Source organism: Penicillium hispanicum (assembly GCF_028827665.1).
Source record: "Penicillium hispanicum strain IBT 35686 chromosome Unknown utg000004l_segment0_segment0, whole genome shotgun sequence".
NCBI classification, from domain to species: domain Eukaryota; kingdom Fungi; phylum Ascomycota; class Eurotiomycetes; order Eurotiales; family Aspergillaceae; genus Penicillium; species Penicillium hispanicum.
In genome coordinates, this window is record NW_026623196.1 from 253,453 (window position 1) to 272,409 (window position 18,957).

At 51.8% G+C, this 18,957-nt stretch overlaps 7 protein-coding genes across 7 annotated transcripts; 2 read left to right on the forward strand and 5 right to left on the reverse strand.

Moving 5' to 3' along the window:
* Nucleotides 1-656: 656 nt before the first annotated feature.
* On the reverse strand, nt 657-2,777 carry N7459_003881 (forkhead box transcription factor; the record flags this gene model as incomplete). Its single annotated transcript, XM_056943065.1, has 1 exon — nt 657-2,777. One exon carries the CDS (start codon nt 2,775-2,777, stop codon nt 657-659), a length of 2,121 nt encoding a protein of 706 aa, XP_056799948.1.
* Nucleotides 2,778-4,494: 1,717 nt separating this feature from the next.
* On the reverse strand, nt 4,495-6,332 carry N7459_003882 (aspartate kinase; the record flags this gene model as incomplete). Its single annotated transcript, XM_056943066.1, has 4 exons — nt 4,495-4,592; nt 4,683-5,932; nt 6,051-6,131; nt 6,208-6,332. 4 exons carry the CDS (start codon nt 6,330-6,332, stop codon nt 4,495-4,497), a joined length of 1,554 nt encoding a protein of 517 aa, XP_056799949.1.
* A 734-nt stretch (nt 6,333-7,066) lies between these two features.
* On the forward strand, nt 7,067-8,674 carry N7459_003883 (C78 family peptidase; the record flags this gene model as incomplete). Its single annotated transcript, XM_056943067.1, has 5 exons — nt 7,067-7,573; nt 7,631-8,098; nt 8,163-8,194; nt 8,255-8,412; nt 8,466-8,674. The coding sequence occupies 5 exons, from the start codon at nt 7,067-7,069 to the stop codon at nt 8,672-8,674; spliced, it is 1,374 nt and encodes a 457-aa protein (XP_056799950.1).
* Nucleotides 8,675-9,012: 338 nt separating this feature from the next.
* On the forward strand, nt 9,013-9,784 carry N7459_003884 (nucleoside triphosphates FAP7; the record flags this gene model as incomplete). Its single annotated transcript, XM_056943068.1, has 3 exons — nt 9,013-9,195; nt 9,374-9,522; nt 9,583-9,784. 3 exons carry the CDS (start codon nt 9,013-9,015, stop codon nt 9,782-9,784), a joined length of 534 nt encoding a protein of 177 aa, XP_056799951.1.
* An 83-nt stretch (nt 9,785-9,867) lies between these two features.
* On the reverse strand, nt 9,868-10,938 carry N7459_003885 (non-canonical purine NTP pyrophosphatase; the record flags this gene model as incomplete). Its single annotated transcript, XM_056943069.1, has 6 exons — nt 9,868-9,936; nt 10,030-10,091; nt 10,143-10,179; nt 10,244-10,388; nt 10,454-10,527; nt 10,591-10,938. The coding sequence occupies 6 exons, from the start codon at nt 10,936-10,938 to the stop codon at nt 9,868-9,870; spliced, it is 735 nt and encodes a 244-aa protein (XP_056799952.1).
* Nucleotides 10,939-11,049: 111 nt separating this feature from the next.
* Nucleotides 11,050-16,145, reverse strand: N7459_003886 (type V myosin; the record flags this gene model as incomplete). Its single annotated transcript, XM_056943070.1, has 7 exons — nt 11,050-11,153; nt 11,228-11,442; nt 11,508-11,581; nt 11,641-15,496; nt 15,553-15,742; nt 15,796-15,928; nt 16,011-16,145. 7 exons carry the CDS (start codon nt 16,143-16,145, stop codon nt 11,050-11,052), a joined length of 4,707 nt encoding a protein of 1,568 aa, XP_056799953.1.
* An 801-nt stretch (nt 16,146-16,946) lies between these two features.
* On the reverse strand, nt 16,947-18,469 carry nap1 (histone chaperone NAP1; the record flags this gene model as incomplete). The annotated part of the gene is made up of 5 exons (XM_056943071.1): nt 16,947-16,997; nt 17,066-17,400; nt 17,475-18,191; nt 18,254-18,333; nt 18,423-18,469. The coding sequence occupies 5 exons, from the start codon at nt 18,467-18,469 to the stop codon at nt 16,947-16,949; spliced, it is 1,230 nt and encodes a 409-aa protein (XP_056799954.1).
* Between the last annotated feature and the right edge of the window lie 488 nt (nt 18,470-18,957).

Sequence of the window (18,957 nt, forward strand, 5' to 3'; positions counted from 1 at the left end):
TGACTGGACGGCAACTGGGGGAGGGTTCTTCATGGGGTTCAAAATTCAGCGGCGTTCGGGTCTTGCATTTGGTTCCTGTGTCTTCTTGATGTCTTCTTTCAATCTACTTGGTCACTCAGATACCCTTTTGACAGTCAAAAAAAACTTCGTCAACAACCCAAACTGGACGTATACCCATGGTAATCCAAGTAATAGTCTTTCAAATTGCTACACTAAACAAGAGCGCCTCCAATGTGTCCCGTCCCATAGCACCCATAAAAGATAATCCCAACCCCCGATAATTCCGAATCATGAAACCATCGCTTGTTCATGTACATCTTAGCATCGTCATTAAGGTCGTAACCAGGCCATTTTAGACTCGGTGAAGGAAAGGCCAGAACCGGCGCCTCGGTGCAGCCCAAGAACTCCCAAAAAAGGCACTACCCAATCGAAACCCTGGTGACATCCAGAAGAACCCAACTCCTCAATCCAAAACGCAATAAGAGAGACTGAAAGGAGAAAAACGCAAAAGGGCAAAAGTCAATCGAGGAAATTCACACAGGCCCAGATAAAGAACTTCGGAACTCCAGAACTTGGTAGGGGATCAAATAGCCTCATTGCTCCCCAATCCGGACAAACGTATGAATAGATCAAGCGAGGCAAAAGTTTGCTTGTTTTCAAAACAGAGTGCTGCTACTCCGAGTGCTTAAAGGAGGCCGCGAGTGCAACCCATTGGGTTTCAATGTATCATCTTTGCTAGCCCCTCCAATCTTCTGGAAACCTTGCAACAGATCGACGCCATCGACTTCGCCTGGGCTGTCATTGCTTTCATCGAAAAGATGAAACGAGAAAAAATCGTCCTGGCCCAAGTCGCCAAGGCGACCCGGCTCAGGTAGCTTTGAAGGAGACTCAGGGAAGACCGACGACTTGGAGCGGGCCAAGGGAGGAATACCCAACCGATTGTTCACGCCGACAGAGGTGATGTCAGTGAGAACAGTGCCACCGTTGTCAGTCCGTTGGCGTTTTGCCGAGCGCTTTTCCGGGGAGCCATATGTGGCAGATGGAACTTGTTCAGCACTCGGATCGGAAAAGACGTCGAAGGTGGCATGCAAATGGTCATGTGGGGTATAGGTCTCATCATGGAGATTGAAGGCTGGGCTCCATGGGAGATCTTCATCGGTTAGCCCAAGATGCTTGATGGGCGAGTTCACCATCTGCTGAATCTTTCGACGATGGTTTCGCAAGTTGGTGTTGGGCGACACAGACGGGGGAGGTTTGGCTGGTTTTTTGAATTTGATGATTGGTGTCAACGGCGGGGGCAGCATGCTCACATACTCGCCCCGAAGCGGCGAAGACCCAACCAAGTTTGCAGGGTCTTTCCGCGTTGCCGGCTGCCCAGGGCTGAGATCGTGGGATGAACTACGCATGCGCGCAATCTCTTCCTCCGCACGACCCCGCTTGATACGTGGAGGCTCGATATCCAGGTCGGACGTTAAAATGTGGCCAGCCTTGTTGGGTCTCAGAGCAGAGGACTCCAGTGATGAGAAATAGCCACTGTCATTCATGGTGATAGACTTGCGCTTCCGTGGCCGGGAAGCCGGAGTAGGGCCAGCGTGGGTGGGAGTTGGAGGTGTTCCTTGCCGAGAGAATCGAGGGGGAGCAATCGGGGGCGATGAACGAATCGCCTGGGGTGGGGAAGAGCGGAGAGTCGCAGTCTGGGGAACGACCGCATGAGTGGCCTCGTCACCGATGTCATCCTGGAGAGCAGGATCAGACGCTGGTAAGGTAGCATCAGACGATAAATCGACGTTGCGGGATGACTTTGATGGTGGCTGAGGAGCCGGTGCCGGAGGGACCATCCAAGTCGTAGTGCTCGTATTGTGCGGTTGGGGGATAATATCACGCTGCGGGACCGCAGGAAGGGGCAAACTAGACATCGTAGCACGTCGGATTTGCTTGTCCCTAAGGAATTGCATCTCCATGCCAGGCTCGATGGCCCAGTAGTTACCCTTACCCGGGTCATCCTTGGGCCGCTCCTGTTTGATGAATGCCTTGTTCAGACTAAGATTGTGCCGAATGCTATTCTGCCAGCCCGCGTCGCTATTCTTGTAGTAAGAGAAGGTATCGGATATCCACTTGTAAATCTGCGCCAAGGTCAAGCGTCGGTTTGGAGCACGAAGAATGGACATGCCGATCAGAGTAGCATAGCTGTATGGGGGTTTGATCCCGTCATCTTCGATCGGGGGCATTTCGTGTGGCTCAGGAAGATGGTCAAGAGACACTTCTTCTCGCTTCTGCTTCTTGGCAGAGCGCTCCTTCAACGGAGCAGCGTCTAGAAGGGTACGTTTCATGGGAACCTTGGATTCATATGACGGTTCGGGGAAATCGGCGAAATTGCCATTGGACGAATCCTCTGGGTGCTGGTTCTCCTTCTCCTTGGACGACTCGGAATTCACGCTAGAGAAGGTGGTGAAAAGAGCCGACTGCGGCATCGAGGATTGGGCGTTGATGGGAAAAGGCGGTTTCTTGGTCGGAGAGTCGGTGGTGAACATGGGAGGATTTGGAGCGGATATGGGGACAAAACCGAGTTTTCTTCCGGGATGAAAGCCCTGGGTGGACAGTCCTTTGGTCGGTGATGGCCTGTGCGGGCCACGGGAAGACGGATAGAGCGAGTTTTCAATGGGTTGCAGTGGTAGCGGTGAGGGTTGAAGACGGGGCTGCGATTTGATGGTCGGGTTAACAGATGGGGCCAGTGCCGGGGAAGTGTGCGCGCCGGGCGCTGGACGCGTCGATCCCATAGTCTAGATGATTAAGACGAGACAAGGACGTCACCAGCCGCCCGTAGGGACCATATGACGCGTCGAAAACACTCTTTGCGACGCGATTCCTTCGGCCGGAGTGCCAACGCAGTCGTGTTCAACAGAGCCGATGGGCGCCCAGTGGGTGACGGGACTGGCGAAGAGAATTCGCGTTGAGGAAACCAAGTGCAGGGAATGAGCGCGATCAGCCAGCCTCAGGCCGTCATGCAGCGACACTAGTCGTGATTGCAAGCGTTGGGCCACAGGCGCTAAGAGGGCGCACACGTCCAAGATGGACCGAGCGAATCAATGGCACAACTACCGCCGTAAAGTGGAAATCACCACGAGAGAGGATGCTGCAATGAGCTGGAGAATCTCCGAAGACGAGAGCAGAGGGATCCAAAATGTCGACAATTTTGTGCGCTCAGGATTTCGGGCACCTCCCAAGCTCGAGGTCAAAGGGGTGTTGAAGATGGGAGGAGCTGAGGGCGGGAAGGCAGTAGTAGGGTTGAAGAGGAATCCAGGATATTGTGCCCTTTTGTCTCTCGCCCTCTCTATCCTTGTACCCTTAGCGTGCTTCTAAGTAGCAGAGCAGAACACGACCGAAAGTTCGTGCAAAGGTCCTTTCGAGGTGGGGGGGAAGAGGATGATAGAAGGTGCAGACGGCGGTGGAGTTAGATGTCTGTACTTCAGGGCACCAATACTTGTTAGGTATGGTATTTACGCGACGCGTCGCGCGTCTCCCTCATGCCCATTGATGCCTGTGAGGGCCGAATCTGTGGTCCAGGTTGACAATACGAGTGTTTTCAGGACGTAAGCAACCATGGACCTGGTCCCAGGGATTCTCCTCGCATTCGCGCCGATCGTCGCCGGCGCCAACCTTGGCAACCTTGGTATGGCCCTGCGAATACCAGCTCCACTATAATGTGTCGCAGCCCTCCGTCCTCGGGGCCCTTCGATTGGCTCTCCTTGGCCGTGATACATTGCATGATCGTGTGTATATCGCTATCGATTACTCTGCATTTGCAATTCTCTTCCACAAGAGACCCAGGCCATCATCTACGTTATGTCCTATCAATTGTTCTCTCTCATCCCAATCATTGGACGCCCATCTGGTATGCCAATGTAACTGTGCGTTAAATCATCCCTTGCTCCTCTCCAGCCATTGATAGGGCGTGATCGACTGGCCCCTTCGTGCGCTTTCCGCTCGAGGGGCAATTGATGTGCACCGTCTGTGGTGGAGTTCGCATGTATCTGGGAGTTAAAAAAGAGAGGGCTCGAAGGTTAATTTTATTGGAATTGGCCAACGTCCAACGGCCCTTGCAGACCAACCAGACGTCTGTACAGTATGTAAATGCGACTGTGCATAAGAGTCAATGTCCCCGAAAGGGCCCCAACCAGCCATCCCTTCCTCGATCATGCAACAGGGAAGCTCTGTCTATACGGCAGAAATCAAAGACACAAAGAAGAAACGCCCAGTCCATGCACCAAAGGAAAAGAGATCCGGGTAGAACAAAGAAATGGGGGGGGGGGGGGTGAAAAAGGCATACCCCAGCCCACGCGGATCCCGCACTCGATGGAAAGCCGTCCCTAACGAGGGTAGCGGAGATGTGCGCCAACTTTTCTCTTATCACCAGAAAACCGAAATGAAGAAAGGAAGAAAAATAAACGATTTAGGGGATATCTCAAACAAAAATGCTTCTTTGACATGGGACACTTAGTCCAGGAAGGTGAACATGCTAGTGTGGATGATGTTGAGAGCGCGATCCGCGTCGCGTTCCTCGATGACGCAGGATATGTTGATTTCACTCGCACCTGCAGAGGAGAGGATAGAGAAAACTCGGTCAGCTTTCGACTCAGGCTACAACGTGAGGGGTGGGGTTTTTCAGATCGCCATTGACTCACCTTGCGAAATCATCTCAATGTTCACGTTGTTCTCGCCGAGGGTGGTGAACATGCGCCCCGCCACTCCGATCATATTCTTCATCTGCTTGCCGACCAGACTGAGAATGGCCATTTCGGGAATGATATCCACCGTGCCATACTTGCCCAGGTCGTTTAGCGCCCCTTTGAGATCGTCATCAATGACTTGGTACTCATCCCGTCCATTGCCATTAAGTAGGGGCATTTCCGAATGGAGGGCCATGGACACATGAACTTCGCTCGTCGAGATCAGATCGATGGACAAGCGCCATTTGTCCAGGACGGAGAAGATGCCAGCGAAGAAGCCATGTGACAATGATCGTTTGTTGGAATGAACATTAATCACCAGGATCTTGTGCTTGATGGTCACAGCGGTGGGCCGCTTCGGTTTCTGCATCAGGCTCGGACTCCGAGTCCGGAACAATCGTGGGTCATGACCCGGGGTGGTCCTCTCGAGTTCGGCAGCGGAGTCAGGGAAGATCACAGTACCCCGGTTCTTGGGGTTCATGACGTTCTTAATACGGATAGGGATCTTGGCCCGAATAACTTGCTCCATGGTGAAGGGATGAATGACCTCGGACCCATAGAAAGTCAGTTCGGCGGCCTCCGCTGGAGTGATTGCAGGAAGAAGACGGGCAGTGGGCACTTTGCGGGGATCCGCCGTGAAAATGCCGTCCACTTCCTTCCACACCTGCAATTCTTTCGCGTGAGTTCCGACGGCCACGAGGGCGGCGCACAAATCCGTGTAACCCCGGCCCACCTGGTCCAGCAAGCCACCGGGGATGGTCCCAAAGTACCCGGTCACCACGGGCACCCGAGGCCCGCAGGCTTCGATCTTCTTGCCAAGGGCTGCCGCCAGGCTGTTGTAAAAGTCCTGGTCCAAACCCTGGCTTCCAATGGAGAAATCAATCACTTCGGCAAGATCCACGTACTGTGAGTCCACGCCGCGGTCCTGAAGGAATGCGGCCATGAGGCGGCAGCTGAGTTTCTCGCCAGTACTAATCACTTTATCCACACAACGGGCACTGATCTCCCCAAGAGTCTGCGCCGCCTCCAGGACTTTCAGGACCCGCTCACATTCTCCGTTGATATCTGCGACCACCTGCTCTTTCAAGTCGACTGACTTCAGCTGTTCTTGAGCAACTTGCGTGTGCTCCAGGCGAACGGCCTCAACGAAGGAGTAATATTGCCGGGAGTGAGCACCCTCGGCATCCCGGGCTGCCCGCAACAACCTATTGGGAGGCGCGTCAGAAATCGATCGGTGATGGCTAGAGTCTCAATCTGAGCCTGTTGAGAAGTTGGACTCGAGCTTAAACAGTTCGTAAAGTACTGTCGGTCTCTGTGACTCACCGGTTGGTGGTGCCTTCAGCTTTTGTAGAACTACTTCTGGCCGAGCAGACGACAGCGACTCGGTATTCGGCGAGACTAGGTCTATTCACACATGGTCAGTCATCAGAAAACTGTTTTGGATCAACACAAAGAGATTGGAGGACCGTCGGAGTCATACTGGACAACCTGCTCGATGATGTTCAACGCAAACTTGCCGACGCTGGTGCCGCCGAACTTCTGCACGACCCAATTGCTATGCGGAGCCTGAAAGGCGGGTGGATTGTCCGAATCGAGGGAAGCCATGGTCAGTTCAACCCAGAGAGTCAGGCAAAGGGCAACATGAAGAGAGAAGAGGAGGGGAAGCAAAAGCGGAGGAGTGGGCCGTATGCGGCATCATCTTTTTTTTCCGGATTTGCAACGGATGAGTCAAATTGAGTTTTTTCCGCCTTCCCCTCCAGGTACGAACGATATCGGAGCAGCCCCGCCAATGACAATGATTCTTATGAATCATCACCTGGTTGTGATATTACTAGTTGTAAATATTATCGTTATGTATACTCCTTCTCTATAGACCATCATTTTAGCGCTGCCATGCGCCTAAACAAATTACCACTTGATCGGACGAAGGATAGAAAGATAAACTGTGTAGAAGCCGCAACTGGATTCCGAAATCAAGCCACCACTGTCGACAAAGACGACACCTTCGAGCCTGGACAATTTGGCAAAGTTCACCGGCGCGAATCAAATCAATCGATCGGGCACGCTAATTCTGCCTCCCGCATGGGTCTCTCACCCACGACCACAACGCACCAGACGCCGTCCGGTTGCCAGGCACAAGACTACGCCCGAACTATAAAAAGCTCTGGCTCATCTTTTCAGAGGCAACGAACGGGGTTGAGGCCGCAGATCGTCATTCTTCGGGCCCTTCTGCCACTCTGTAGGAGCAGGCGCTTTGGTTCTCCCGGAACAAGAAGCAAACTCCTCTCAGTCCTGGATGAACCGCTCGCCTGATCTGCAACTGATGGGAGTCTGCCAGAATGACCGACCACGTCAATCCGTCATGTCCATTCTGTCCCTTCTCTGACTCAGATGCCAGCTTCGTGGCTGAGCACATCGAATTCTGTCATCCGGATAACGGTACCCGGTCAGCTGTCTTTCCTAGTACGCATGCAGCTGGCACCGCTGGCTTGACTCCGTCGCCACTGCCACCAAATGAAGATCGTCCAAATCAGTATATCGACTGCCCACATGGGTGTGGTGAGACGGTCACAGCTACTGAGCTGACCACCCACCTGGATCTGCACGTCGCCGAGGGCATTGCTCTGGAAGAAAGCGGATCTGTCCAGACACCCTTCAGCGCCGACTTGATTTCCGACGAACACGCCTTCTCCTTGGAGTATGAGAGCTCGGTTGAGCACCCTGCCATGCGTAAGGGTGGCAAAAGGGGTGTAGATCGGGAATTCTCACAAGCAAATTCTGCCAAGCCAAGACGGGCAAAGAGTCCGTCCAGAGGCATTGGGCTAGATGATGCGAAACGACTTGGAGTATTCGATGATCACTTCTCCGATCGTATATTCTATCCATGCTAACTCAGTGTGTAGCGCTCGGAGCTGGGTCCCCATGCCCACGAGAAGAAGATGCCCTCGTGGCTACGCAAGATGCTAGAGAAAGGTGGCAAGACCTCGAAACAGACTCAAATCACCCCAGATGGCAAGCTGGCGAGGCGCACAAAGGTTGAGAATGAGACTGATCATCTCATCCCGGTGGTTGCAAAGCTATGTGAGCAGGACAAAACTGTCCAGCGGGCTTTTCTCTGTAGTCCCAAAATCCGCCATATCTGCAAAATGCCCCACGAAGGCGGGTTCTGTGGTTACCGCAATATCCAAATGCTGGTTTCTTATATAACGAAAGCCCAGAGCTTGGGCCATGAGCAGTTTCCAGCGGGAGTGCCTACGATCCTTGAGTTGCAAGACAAGATCGAACTTGCATGGGACATGGGATTTAACAGTGTTGGAAGAACCGAGACCGGAGGCATCAGAGGGACACGAAAATTCATTGGGACACCAGAGGTTATACTTCCGGTCAAATTGAAAGATAGAGTTTCCCATTACAAATTTGCTAATGCTGTCGCAGGCGCAAGCACTCTTTTTAAGTCTTAACATCCCGTGCGTTTATGCCATCCGTTTTTTGACGTTCTCAAGTATAGAACTGATCGGCCCTGACAGGTGTGATGCCAGCAGTTTGAGTGGAGACGAAAATTTTTGCGCTCATGATTCCCTCTACATGGATGTGGCAGCCTACTTTCGATCAGCGTGCTCGCTGGAGAACGAAGAAACGAAGGTCTTTAAAACCAATCTCCCACCAATATACTTCCAACATCAAGGTAGGTCACCCACTAGCGCTCTCTGGACGAACCTTCTCTTAGAAAGTCAACAGGCCACTCCATGACCATCATTGGATTTGAAATCCGCGACAATGGCAGCGCCAATCTGCTGGTGTTTGATCCAATGTTCAAAACTTCGCCAGCCATACAACGTCTCATTGGAACCCCAACCAAGTCCGAAAATCCTGCTCGCCTGCTCAAGGCGTACCGCAGGGATACATCTTACCTGCAGAAATATAAGCTATTTGAGCTTCTCAAGTGAGGCTTTGTGACAGTCTGGAAGAACCGTTGCTAATTGATGGCAGGTTGTGCACCCCTAAACCAGCCCTTGCCGCTAACTAGCGGCTAACTCTTTTTCTAAAGTTTCACTCCGGATGTTGATATTCAGATTACTGGCAAGCACATGCTATTGCGAGCGTTCCGTAGAGACATTAGAGCATCGTGAAGCAAAACTTGGCTTCAATACCCTGTAGAGAGGACGATGCGATAAGATAAGCAGGACCGACATTAGTCCGAGATATTATATGATCTGGGGAACGTCGACACTTTTCCTTCCAGTGTTCGGTAGCGATCATTTTTAGAGTCATCTTGTCGCAAAGGATGCGAGCCTCTCCGAATGTGATCATCACCGGGACGCCCGGAGTGGGCAAGACTGTGCATTGCGAACAGCTGGCGCAGGAAATCGGGCTGAAGCACCTGTCCGTGAACCAGGTAGCTAAAGAACGAGACTGCTATGAGACATACGATGAGGAGAGAAAGAGCTGGGTCATTGATGAAGATAAGGTATGTTGCCACTGACTCTCGACAACGGTGGCGAGTGATCTTGCTGCTCTACTCCTTTCCCTTCCCTTTTTCTGATCACGCGGGGTCTTTTTCGGTGGGGAGTGGAATCGCTGCGATGATCACAACGACTTCTCGAAACGCTTGTACTAGATTTGCTAATTGACCTATTAATGCCTAGCTATTGGACGCTATTGAGGATGAGGTGCTCCAGGGTGGTTACCTCATTGACTGGCATGCCTGCGACCTTTTCCCCAAGTCCTGGATCGATCTCGTCGTCGTCCTCCGCTGTCCCTCGACATCTGTTCACTATGACCGTCTTTCCTCAAGGTATTTGTCTACCTTGGATGGTTTGCCCGTATAATAAGCTAATTTTGGGGGGGGGTTTAGGGGTTATCACGAAGAGAAACTACAAGAGAATGTGGACGCCGAGATCTTCGGTGTCCTGCTTGAGGAGGCCCGAGAGGCATTCGATGAGGAAATTGTGGTGGAATTGCACAGCGAGGAGGATAAGGACGTTGAAAGCAATTGCACGAGGATTGCTGAATGGGTGGACACATGGAAGAAACAACATGCGGATGATGGGAATTGAGTCGGGTGGTCATAGTGAAGTTTGATTTTATTCTCATATATGATGTCCTGGCAGATGATCCACATATATACCCGAGAGCCCTCTCACTGGTGGCCTTCAGCTAACCACTGCTGGAACTTCACAAGAGCCTTGTACCGATGCGAAATCCGGTTCTGATCGAGAAGTGTCAGATGCTTTGACGAATTGGACAGAAAAGGAAAGGGAATTAAACAAATGGGGAAGGCATATTCTCATTATACCCATACCTTGGCCTCTTTCTCCATTTCAGCATAGGTCTTGCCTTCGTACTCGAAGATTGGGTCCCATCCTACATATGCACGTTAATTTCTGAAGCTTCCAGCATGCCTAGGATTCTGACCAAAGTTCGTCGGACCCCGTGGGCGCACAATTGAACCCTGCGCATTCCATAAGATATGCATTCAAACAAAAAACGTATGGCTTACTCGAAAGTGTACTTACTGCGGTTCGCCCCTGGAACAAAATGGGCTCGGACCCGGGACCTCGACAGAAGGCAAAGGTGCACACAGCTTCCGCAGTCCGGTCGTCGAAACCGTCAAGCATCTTGTTCAGGCCCTCATGCCCCAAATTCTCCATAAAGGACTTGCTGGACATGGTCAGTTGCCAATCCCGGCGGGTTCAACGAGTAGAATGGAAGTGCCGTTTCCTTACATGTACGGCCCGGGTAGACCCTTGAGGGCGTGGAATTCGAGGGCCGTATCTTCGGTCAAGGCTGGTCCATTGATCTGCATGTCTCGACGTGAGTGGTCATCAGAATTTGCGGTTACGAGAAAGCTTGAACAACATACGGCTTCAGCTGCACGTCGAGCCTTTTCCTTGGCGATCTCTTCAATTGTGCCTTGGATCTCAGGCACGTCAACGGCTTGGTTGTCGACCTCAATGACGCTGCCGAGGATGGCCTGCACCTCGGTGAGCTTGTTCTTGTTGCCGGTGATGAAATTGAGCTTGGTCAAAGTCATGACGGTCGTGTCGATGGAGTAGTGGGAGTGGTGGATTAAGCGGACAAGAGGTCGGGTGTTCCGCCGATTTTCCACCCCGCGGCGCGAGTCACCACCGCTTGGCTCGCCGGGCGTTGGGTAAACGATGGGTCTACACAGAAGACAATACACAAAGAGAGCCCACAGTTTCATATGCATCACTGTATTCAAGCCCGAGGTCGTCCCGGGAAAAAGGTCATGGTGAGATGTCACTGGTCATAATCCGTAGCTCACAGAAAATCCAAGGAGATACATGTTTAATATACAGCACTACTCCTCCAGTGCCCCATTTTCTATTTCAAGTTTCTCCTGCTGCGCCATTGCCTGTGCCGACACAATCTCGGCCAACCGCTTCAATCGCGGCGTTTGTAGCCCTGTTGGGAATAATCAGTAAACGCGGGAAAGCTTGACCGACGAGAAATAGAGAGACCGGGTACGATCCACATACAAGAGGGAGTGTAGGTCTCCAAGGCCGTGATGACACGAGGTTCGGCAATTTCATAAGGACCACTATCATCCATGTCGACCGGAGTCAACAGGAGGACATCGCTCTTCTCCGTAACCCGGGAGGCAACCGCCTTCATGATTTCGCCATTGATAGGCTGTTCGTAATCGGCGACAAGGTACTGGTTCAGGAGCTTCTGGATTTGGTTTGGGGAAAGCCTAAAATGAAAGTGTCAGCAACCACGGACCGATTTCGGAAGTATCAAAGTAGGGGCGCCGCCTACATCCAGCAGATATCTTGAATAATTTCAATGTCGTTCAAAGTCGCCTTCTTGAGCTGAAGCAGCTTGGTCGCTTGCTATGATCATATTAGTTTGAAGTGTGCGAGATCGGCTCAAATTTTGGGTTCAACAATACCATCAAATGCTCAAGCTGCAGCGTTCCCTCCGGCATGTCATGGCTCTTGCACCACTCCTCAATACGCGTGATGTTGTAGTTGATCTGCAGGCCACGCTTCCATGAGAGGAAGTTCCGTCGCATAAGAAGGTCATTGAACGCCGTAACCCCCACCAGGCGCAGCAGTTCATTGACAGTCTGCAGAATGATGGTGTCCTCGAGGTAAAACGCCTTCATAGCACGGTAGGCACTATTGAGAAGGCTCAATAGGTTGTCCATGCTGTAGGCGGGATTGTTGTTTGAAGGTAACAACTTCCCGAGGAAGCGATTGGTCTCGCTGGTGACGAAGCCCGGAAGCGACTGGGATTCAATAATAGCTGGAACGATCATCTTGTAAAGCCTCTTCTTCAAAACGTTGATCCAGGTATGGTAGATGTTGAACTCCAAACTCTCCAGGTCGTGCTTCACGATCTCCAACAGACGATCATATTCGTAATTGTCACTCTTCTGGGCATCATACCAGTCCTCGGCCAAGAAGACAAACGATAGCATTTCATGGACATTTGACAACCAGAACGCACCGGGGTTGATCGCCTCATCACCGTCATGTTGCATGACTTCCTGCTGGATGGATTGCATCACATTGGCAAGGAAACGCTCAGATTCTTTTACAAAGCCGTTGTTCCACATCTCTGAGGTGACCAGGTTGATCAGATATGCAGGAAACAGGACCTCTTTTTCAGTCGGTGGAGGTGTGGAGCTTGGAAGAGGAATCTTGAGATTGCGGATCAGGCCCATAGTGACCTCGTCATTGAGATCCTCCTCTTCGGAAAGCAGCTGCTCAAGCTCTGTCTCAACTGAATCCAGGCCGGGTGATATGGCGGCGTTGGAACGAGCAGAACCAAGACCAGAAATCGCCATGGAGACAGGTCGAGGGTTGTATGCCCCGCTGAAACGATCTGTCTCGATCTTTTCCACCCCGGCACTTCGCCTCTTGGGCTTAGGCTTCTTGGACGAGACAAGGTTGATCAAACCAGTCGCAGGGGTCGGGAGGGCGGTACCATTTGGCATTTCCCCGTTTGCTCCGTTCACTGGCACTGATCGTTTGGCAACTTCCAGCTGTTCCTCAAGTTCTGAAACGCGTTGTCGTAGAACAGACTTCTCCTTTTCGTGATCACCGTTAAGCAGCTTGAGGCGTTCCAGCTCCTCGTTGAGTGTGCGGAGTGCTTCGCGAGAAACTCTCTCTTCTTCCTGGAGTCGTTTGATAGTGGCTTGAGCTTCAGTATGGCTCTGCTGGAGCTTGCTCATTCCTTCCTCGACGACTTCCAATCGTGCAGCAGTGATGCCTGCCTGGTTAGCTTCCGCCTGGAGTTCTTTGGCGCGGGCTTCCAGCGTATTGTGTCGGCTCCGCCACGACTTCAGCTGAGTTTCGTAATTCTCCAGCTGTGACACCAATGACTTATTCTCACGCTTCAGTGACTCCAAGTACTGAGTTAGCTCGACGACTTTGTTCTCCAACTTATAGGAAATCTGCTTCAGGTCCCGAGCTTCCTCCCGTAGTGACCTGTAGACAGTTCTAGCTTGCTTGCCCCGCCATAGGTTTTGAACAATGACCACCTTATGGCGATACTGCCTCCAGCCTCGCAATTGGTGCCATGAGCGGAAAGCGCGCTGTATGATCTTGGCTGCGTTCCCGTGAATGGAGTCCATGATATTTCGCCGGCAAAGAAACCCCTTCGCAACGGATTGGAACAGAATGAAGTTTTTCCGCGTTACAATGTAGCGCTTCCTCTCCTTCTGCCCACGCCAGACCCTTTGGATCGTAGTAGCTGCTTTCGTCTGACGTATCTCTTGAGCTCGTTGCCTCGCCAGGAATCCCCGAATGAAAGACTGGGTGGTAAGGATGGACTCGCGAGCCTCGAGGTAGCGGCGTCGGTAGTACTTGCATCGCAGATTCTTTTGAATCATGATTGCGCACTCGTTCAATCGGGACGTTCGGAGGTTCTCCAGGAAAGCAAGCATGCCAGCTCGGAAAAATATCTTGGTCAGACCAAGCTGATACTTGTCTTGCTTCTGGTGACTCACGTCTCCCAGCGCCTTGCGCAGGATAGCGTGGCACATCTCTCGGATTTCTGAGGTCCATTGAGAAGAGTGGCAAAGCATGTAGTAGCGAATAGCAAACTCCTCATACGTCCAACGGGTCGGATAGCCTGCCGTGCTGATACGAACAGTTTCCAAGACACCACAAGCTCTCAGCTGACTGAGAACCATGGGTCCCTCGAACTTCCATGCCTCCTTAGCTTCATTCGGTTTAATGCAGCGGATATAGTGCACATCCGTAGAGTTGATGGTGTTCATCAACTCAATCAGCGATGATTTGAAGATTCCGCCCAGAGTGGGCTTGCGATTGACAGCCACGCCAATTCGCCGCCCCGGCGTGGCAGCAACTGGCTTCGATGAGACAGAAGCAGAGTCCTTCTCGCGAACTGCGGCAGCAGTATCCAGGATGTCCTTGACAAAGTTGTTCGACGAGTTTCGCAGCACCTCCAAATGCTCATCCGGGACGGTATCACGATTCTTCTCAATAAAACCATCGGATTCATAGGTAACATCCACAGCGTAATGGCAGACAGTGAATGCCGACTTGCCAAAGCGAGGTTTCTTGTAAAACTTCTGCTTATCAGCCGCAAAATGGTGATGAAGCTTTGTGACGAATTGTTCGTCGGACCCCATTGGAAGCCTGGATTCTTCGTCCAAGAGAGACAAGATGCCGAGCTTGGCCTCAATTAAGTCGATACAGGGTTGATTGTCCGAGAAATCAATGAATGTCCAGTCGATCTCTTCCCGCACGTACTCCTCCTGCTCGAGCTTGAAAACATGCTGGTTAAACTCCTGTTGAAGCTTTTCGTTCGCATAGTTGATACAGAACTGCTCAAACGAGTTTTTAGCAAAATGTTCGAACCCATAAATGTCCAGCACACCGATGAACGTCTGCACTTTGAGAAGGACCTCATCAGTGGCTAAACCGCGGTTTATTTTGTCCACCAGCCAATCGAAGAGGCTAGAGTAGATGAATTTGGCAACAGAGTCCCGAACCACGATAGCTTGCTGCTGGGTGAGATTGGAAGTAATCTTCTCTCCACGTGTGATCAGTTGCTTTTTGACAATCCACTTCGCGAATTCATTCACATCGATTCCTAGCATTTCACAAGCCCGAACAAGAGAGGACTCAGATGACGAAAGAGATGAGTCTGTACGAGTCGCAGTAATCTTCACATTACCGAGGTGCAGTAAGGCGGCAAGAACCCGGAAAATTTCAGTCTGGTCCTGTTCCGAAACGCCGATGGTAGCCAAGGATTTCCTGGTCGCCTCAAACTCAGCTTTGTCGTCAACGCCGTCAATAATAGGCGTGCCGCCTTGGTTGAGATAATCAAACTCTTCAACAGCCATCAGACTCAGCTCTTGCTTTTGTTCATCAGTGGCACCGGCCACAAGCTGATAGAAGATGTGATAATTGCGTTCCTTGAGGGGCTGGAAGACAAGTCTTGATCTCTCTAGCAAGTAGGTCCGGATCTTGGCACCGATGATATTTGTCCTATCGTCGAACATAATCTCAATGTATTTACCAAATCGAGACGAGTTGTCATTGCGGGTCGTTTTGGCATTACCGAAGGCTTCCATTACCGGGTTGGTGGCCAGAATTTGTTCTTCGGTTTCACTGATTGCATCGGCTCGGCTTGTGGTGTACTTCCCGGGTTGGTCGGAGGACTCGCGAGTTGCGAAATAACGCATGATATACTTGGCGCTCACGGTCTTTCCAGCACCTGATTCACCGGAAACCACAATTGTCTGATTCTTTCCATCGCGAAGCATGTCACTATGAGATCAGTCGTAAGTAACAAAACCTCGGATTGCATAGGCCAGGGCTCTTACGCAAAGGCTTCTTCTGCGATTGCGAACAAGTGCGGTGCCTGCGACGCACGCTGTTTCCCGGCATAGACTTGCACCATTTGGGGCACATAGAGCGAGTCTACTCGAGCAAAAGGATTGGTCGCAATCAGGACAATACCACTGTAGGTATATATCTCTTTCTGGGCATATCGGAGCTTTATAGCCTGCAGGACTTCAAGGCCGTCAGTCAGAGGGACGGTATTGTAACTTTCTGACAGGACGAACCAGCGGGCTCATTCAGGTGAGACAGATTAGTCAAGTCTTCGCTCGCTTCCAGCATGGCCGGATTCATCAATGGTGGAAGATTGGCATTGTTGTCGACCTGCAGTTCGGATTGTGTAGTCTCCACGGTCTTGGTCTGCTCTCCTCGTTGATGATCAGCCTTTGCCCTTTATGATCCAGATATCAATCTCAAGTCTCCCGGTCGTGCCAGAACCCACCTCGCCATTCTCCAACTCAAAGACCAACTGCACTTTCTCTCCATCCACCAGCTTTTCCTTCACCTCGGATGCCACCCATCCCTCCGTCGGGTCGGGCTGCCAGGCCCTTGTCCCGACTTCATAAATGTGCGCCATGACACTCCCTCCGAACTGTGGGCGATGGGTATTGAAGAAATAGACTAAGTGGTAAGAAGGGGAAGACGCAAGGCGTTTAAGAATTGCAGTTCGGTGCCCGGGTACCGGAAATCCAGGGGAAAGGGCAAACAATTTCACGAAAGAACAGTCCAAAGACAAGGGGTCTCACGATCACCCCTCATCGACTCATACTCCGAAAAGAAAGAAGAAAAGGTGAGCCGGTCGTCTGGGGGAGGGGGTGGAAAAGAAGTTGTAACAACAGCTGGCCATTTAGCGAGAGCCCCTGAGGGAGCTTCGGGACGGACTGGGGGTGCCGCGCCACACCCCCACAACCTTGTCACCGCCATCCTTCTTGGTGATCCAACATGGACCATATGTACATATATGTATAATTAAAAGCTGACCTCTCTACGGCCTGTAACAGTGCACATTCGATCGCAGGATGCGTAAAATCAGGACTCGGCAGGGGGGAAAGAAAACTTCATCAAACAAACTCTGGGATCGGAGTTTTATCAGCTAACTAGCGAGGCCCTGTCCATCGTCAACGCCTACCATTCGCATGGTGGTGCGGGAGGCGAGTATTACACACTGATTATGTCGATTGATTGGGAGAGATATTACCTAGGTAGACAGAAAGTTTCACGCAGTGCGGGGAGACAAAGGCATCAGTGGGGTGGAAGTAGAAGAAGGGAGAGAGAAAAAGAGGAAACATAGCAATAACATCAAAGACGAATTCCATGAAGCATTTCAGTGAGCCGTGTGCTGGCCCAGAATGGACAACCTTTTTTTTCCCCTGTCTTTCTAGTTCTGCTTGCACTCGGCAGCCTCCTTTTTGGGTTTGGAGGTACCATCCTAGAACAAACCAGGGTTAGCGATCGTTGGAATTGGGATGTCCAGAACATGAAGCACAGGGTGCATACCTCTTCATCCGAGTCATCCTCCACATCACGGTCTGATCCTCGCTCGTCCTCGTCTTCGTCCTCATCCTCGTCATCGTCCTCCTCGTCAAACTCCTCGGGGTCCATTTCCTCACCCAGTTCCTCGAACTGTAGCGCCTCCCCAGTGAACCAGTCAATGGCGCGGGGAATCAGTTTCTCCTTGATATCTTCACCCAGCTGATAATCCAGCTCCAGGCGCTCCTCGATGTCGCTGGCCACGGAATCGTCATCTTCGCTGGGTGGTTGCGGAGGGGAGAAAAAGTTAAAGAAGGACTCGGTTGGCACGCTAATCTTGACGACTCGGGTCTGCTTGGTGTCTGAACGGATGTCGTCGTCAGTCTCAACATGTTCTCGGTGGTTCGGGGGGGGGGGAGATAACTAATGGGCTTACTCTTGTTGCGCTGTTTTTTGCTCTCCAGGCGCAGAGTCAGATCCTTGTCCGCCTTCCATTCGATCTTCGAACCCTCGGCATGATCGTAGATGAAGTCGCCACCGTAGCCATTTTCGTCCTTGTAGTAGTAGGTCTTGGAGATGGTTTTGTTGGTGAAGAACTCATTCTCCGAGAACTCAAAGATCAAACGGAATCCCGGCCGGTCCAAGTACTCCATGCGAATGTCGGTGAGATGCTTGAGGGCCTCCTCGTCCCGCTCTGTGATCATCTCGGCAAGCGAAATCTGGTTCTTCATGGCTGAGAGCCAGAACTCTGGGATTCCAGTCATCGGTTCGCCCTCGTCCTTCTTCTCCTCCTGCTCGCCCTCCTTGTTTTCTTGCTCCTCGTCCTCCTCATCCTGCTTGCCGGCCTCCACCTCGCCCTCAGTCGGCTCCACTCCTCCGTTCACGATTGTGGCCCGGCGCTGGTACAGCGGGGTAAACTTGGCGAAATACTTCTTCTCGAGTTCCAGGACCTCCTCCTGAAACTGAGCTTCCAGCTTGGCATGTTCCTTCTGGATGCCCTTCAGACCGGCCACGCGGCGGCGGACAACGACGGGAAGAGATTCAATGTAGCCCGAGGAGCGGCCGACGAGCTGACCCAGTTTGCCCTGGATCATCGAAACCAGAGCCGGGTTGCGGGCGAAGAGAGAAGCAGCCGCCGCATTGTCCAGGGTTTCTGTATACCGAATAGCGGTCAAACCCCGTACGGACAGCAAGGAAGTGAAAGGAGCAGCTTACCTTCTTGAATGCTGGAGACACCAGGTTGCTGAGCGTGGGAGGAGATGGGAGCATTGTTCGCCGGCGTATTTTGCGGGGTCCTTTTTTTTTGGAAACGTCAGCATATATATTTTTTTGCCTCCCTCCATCCAAGACGATAAGCAATCAAAAGGGGGGGGGGATGCCTTACGGGGCGACCGGGAAATCTGTCTTCTTATTCCTGATGGGTTCAGACATGGCTATGTAGAGGGTCAAAAAGGGTGAGAGGGGGGAAGAGGGGTGGAAGCAAAAAAGGAGAGGGGAAGAATTTGATACGCCCTTTGGAGTTTTGGGGGTGAGAGTCTGGAAGATGGTGGGATCCTTAGCGCCGGTGGCCGGAGGGGCTTGGCGGGACGCGCTTCTGGTTCTGCTTCGGATCTGGTTGAGCGTAAATCTGCGCTCCCAACAACTTCGCCTCCCCCCTCCCTTCTCTCGCTCCCCATTTTCTTGCACATCTTACATCTTGCCATCTTGAGATCTTTAATATGCGTCAATCAATTATGAAATCTCTACCCAACCCTCTGCGAAAAGACCTCCTTGGCTGTAATGTGGAGCGAAAGCCACCGATCCAGATCATAGCCTAAGGTCTCCTTGGAACCAACTCTACTCGACAGTGGCCGCGACCCATTTGCCATCCATGGTTAAAATTAGAAACATAGTTGAATCCCCGTTGCATCAAGACTGTA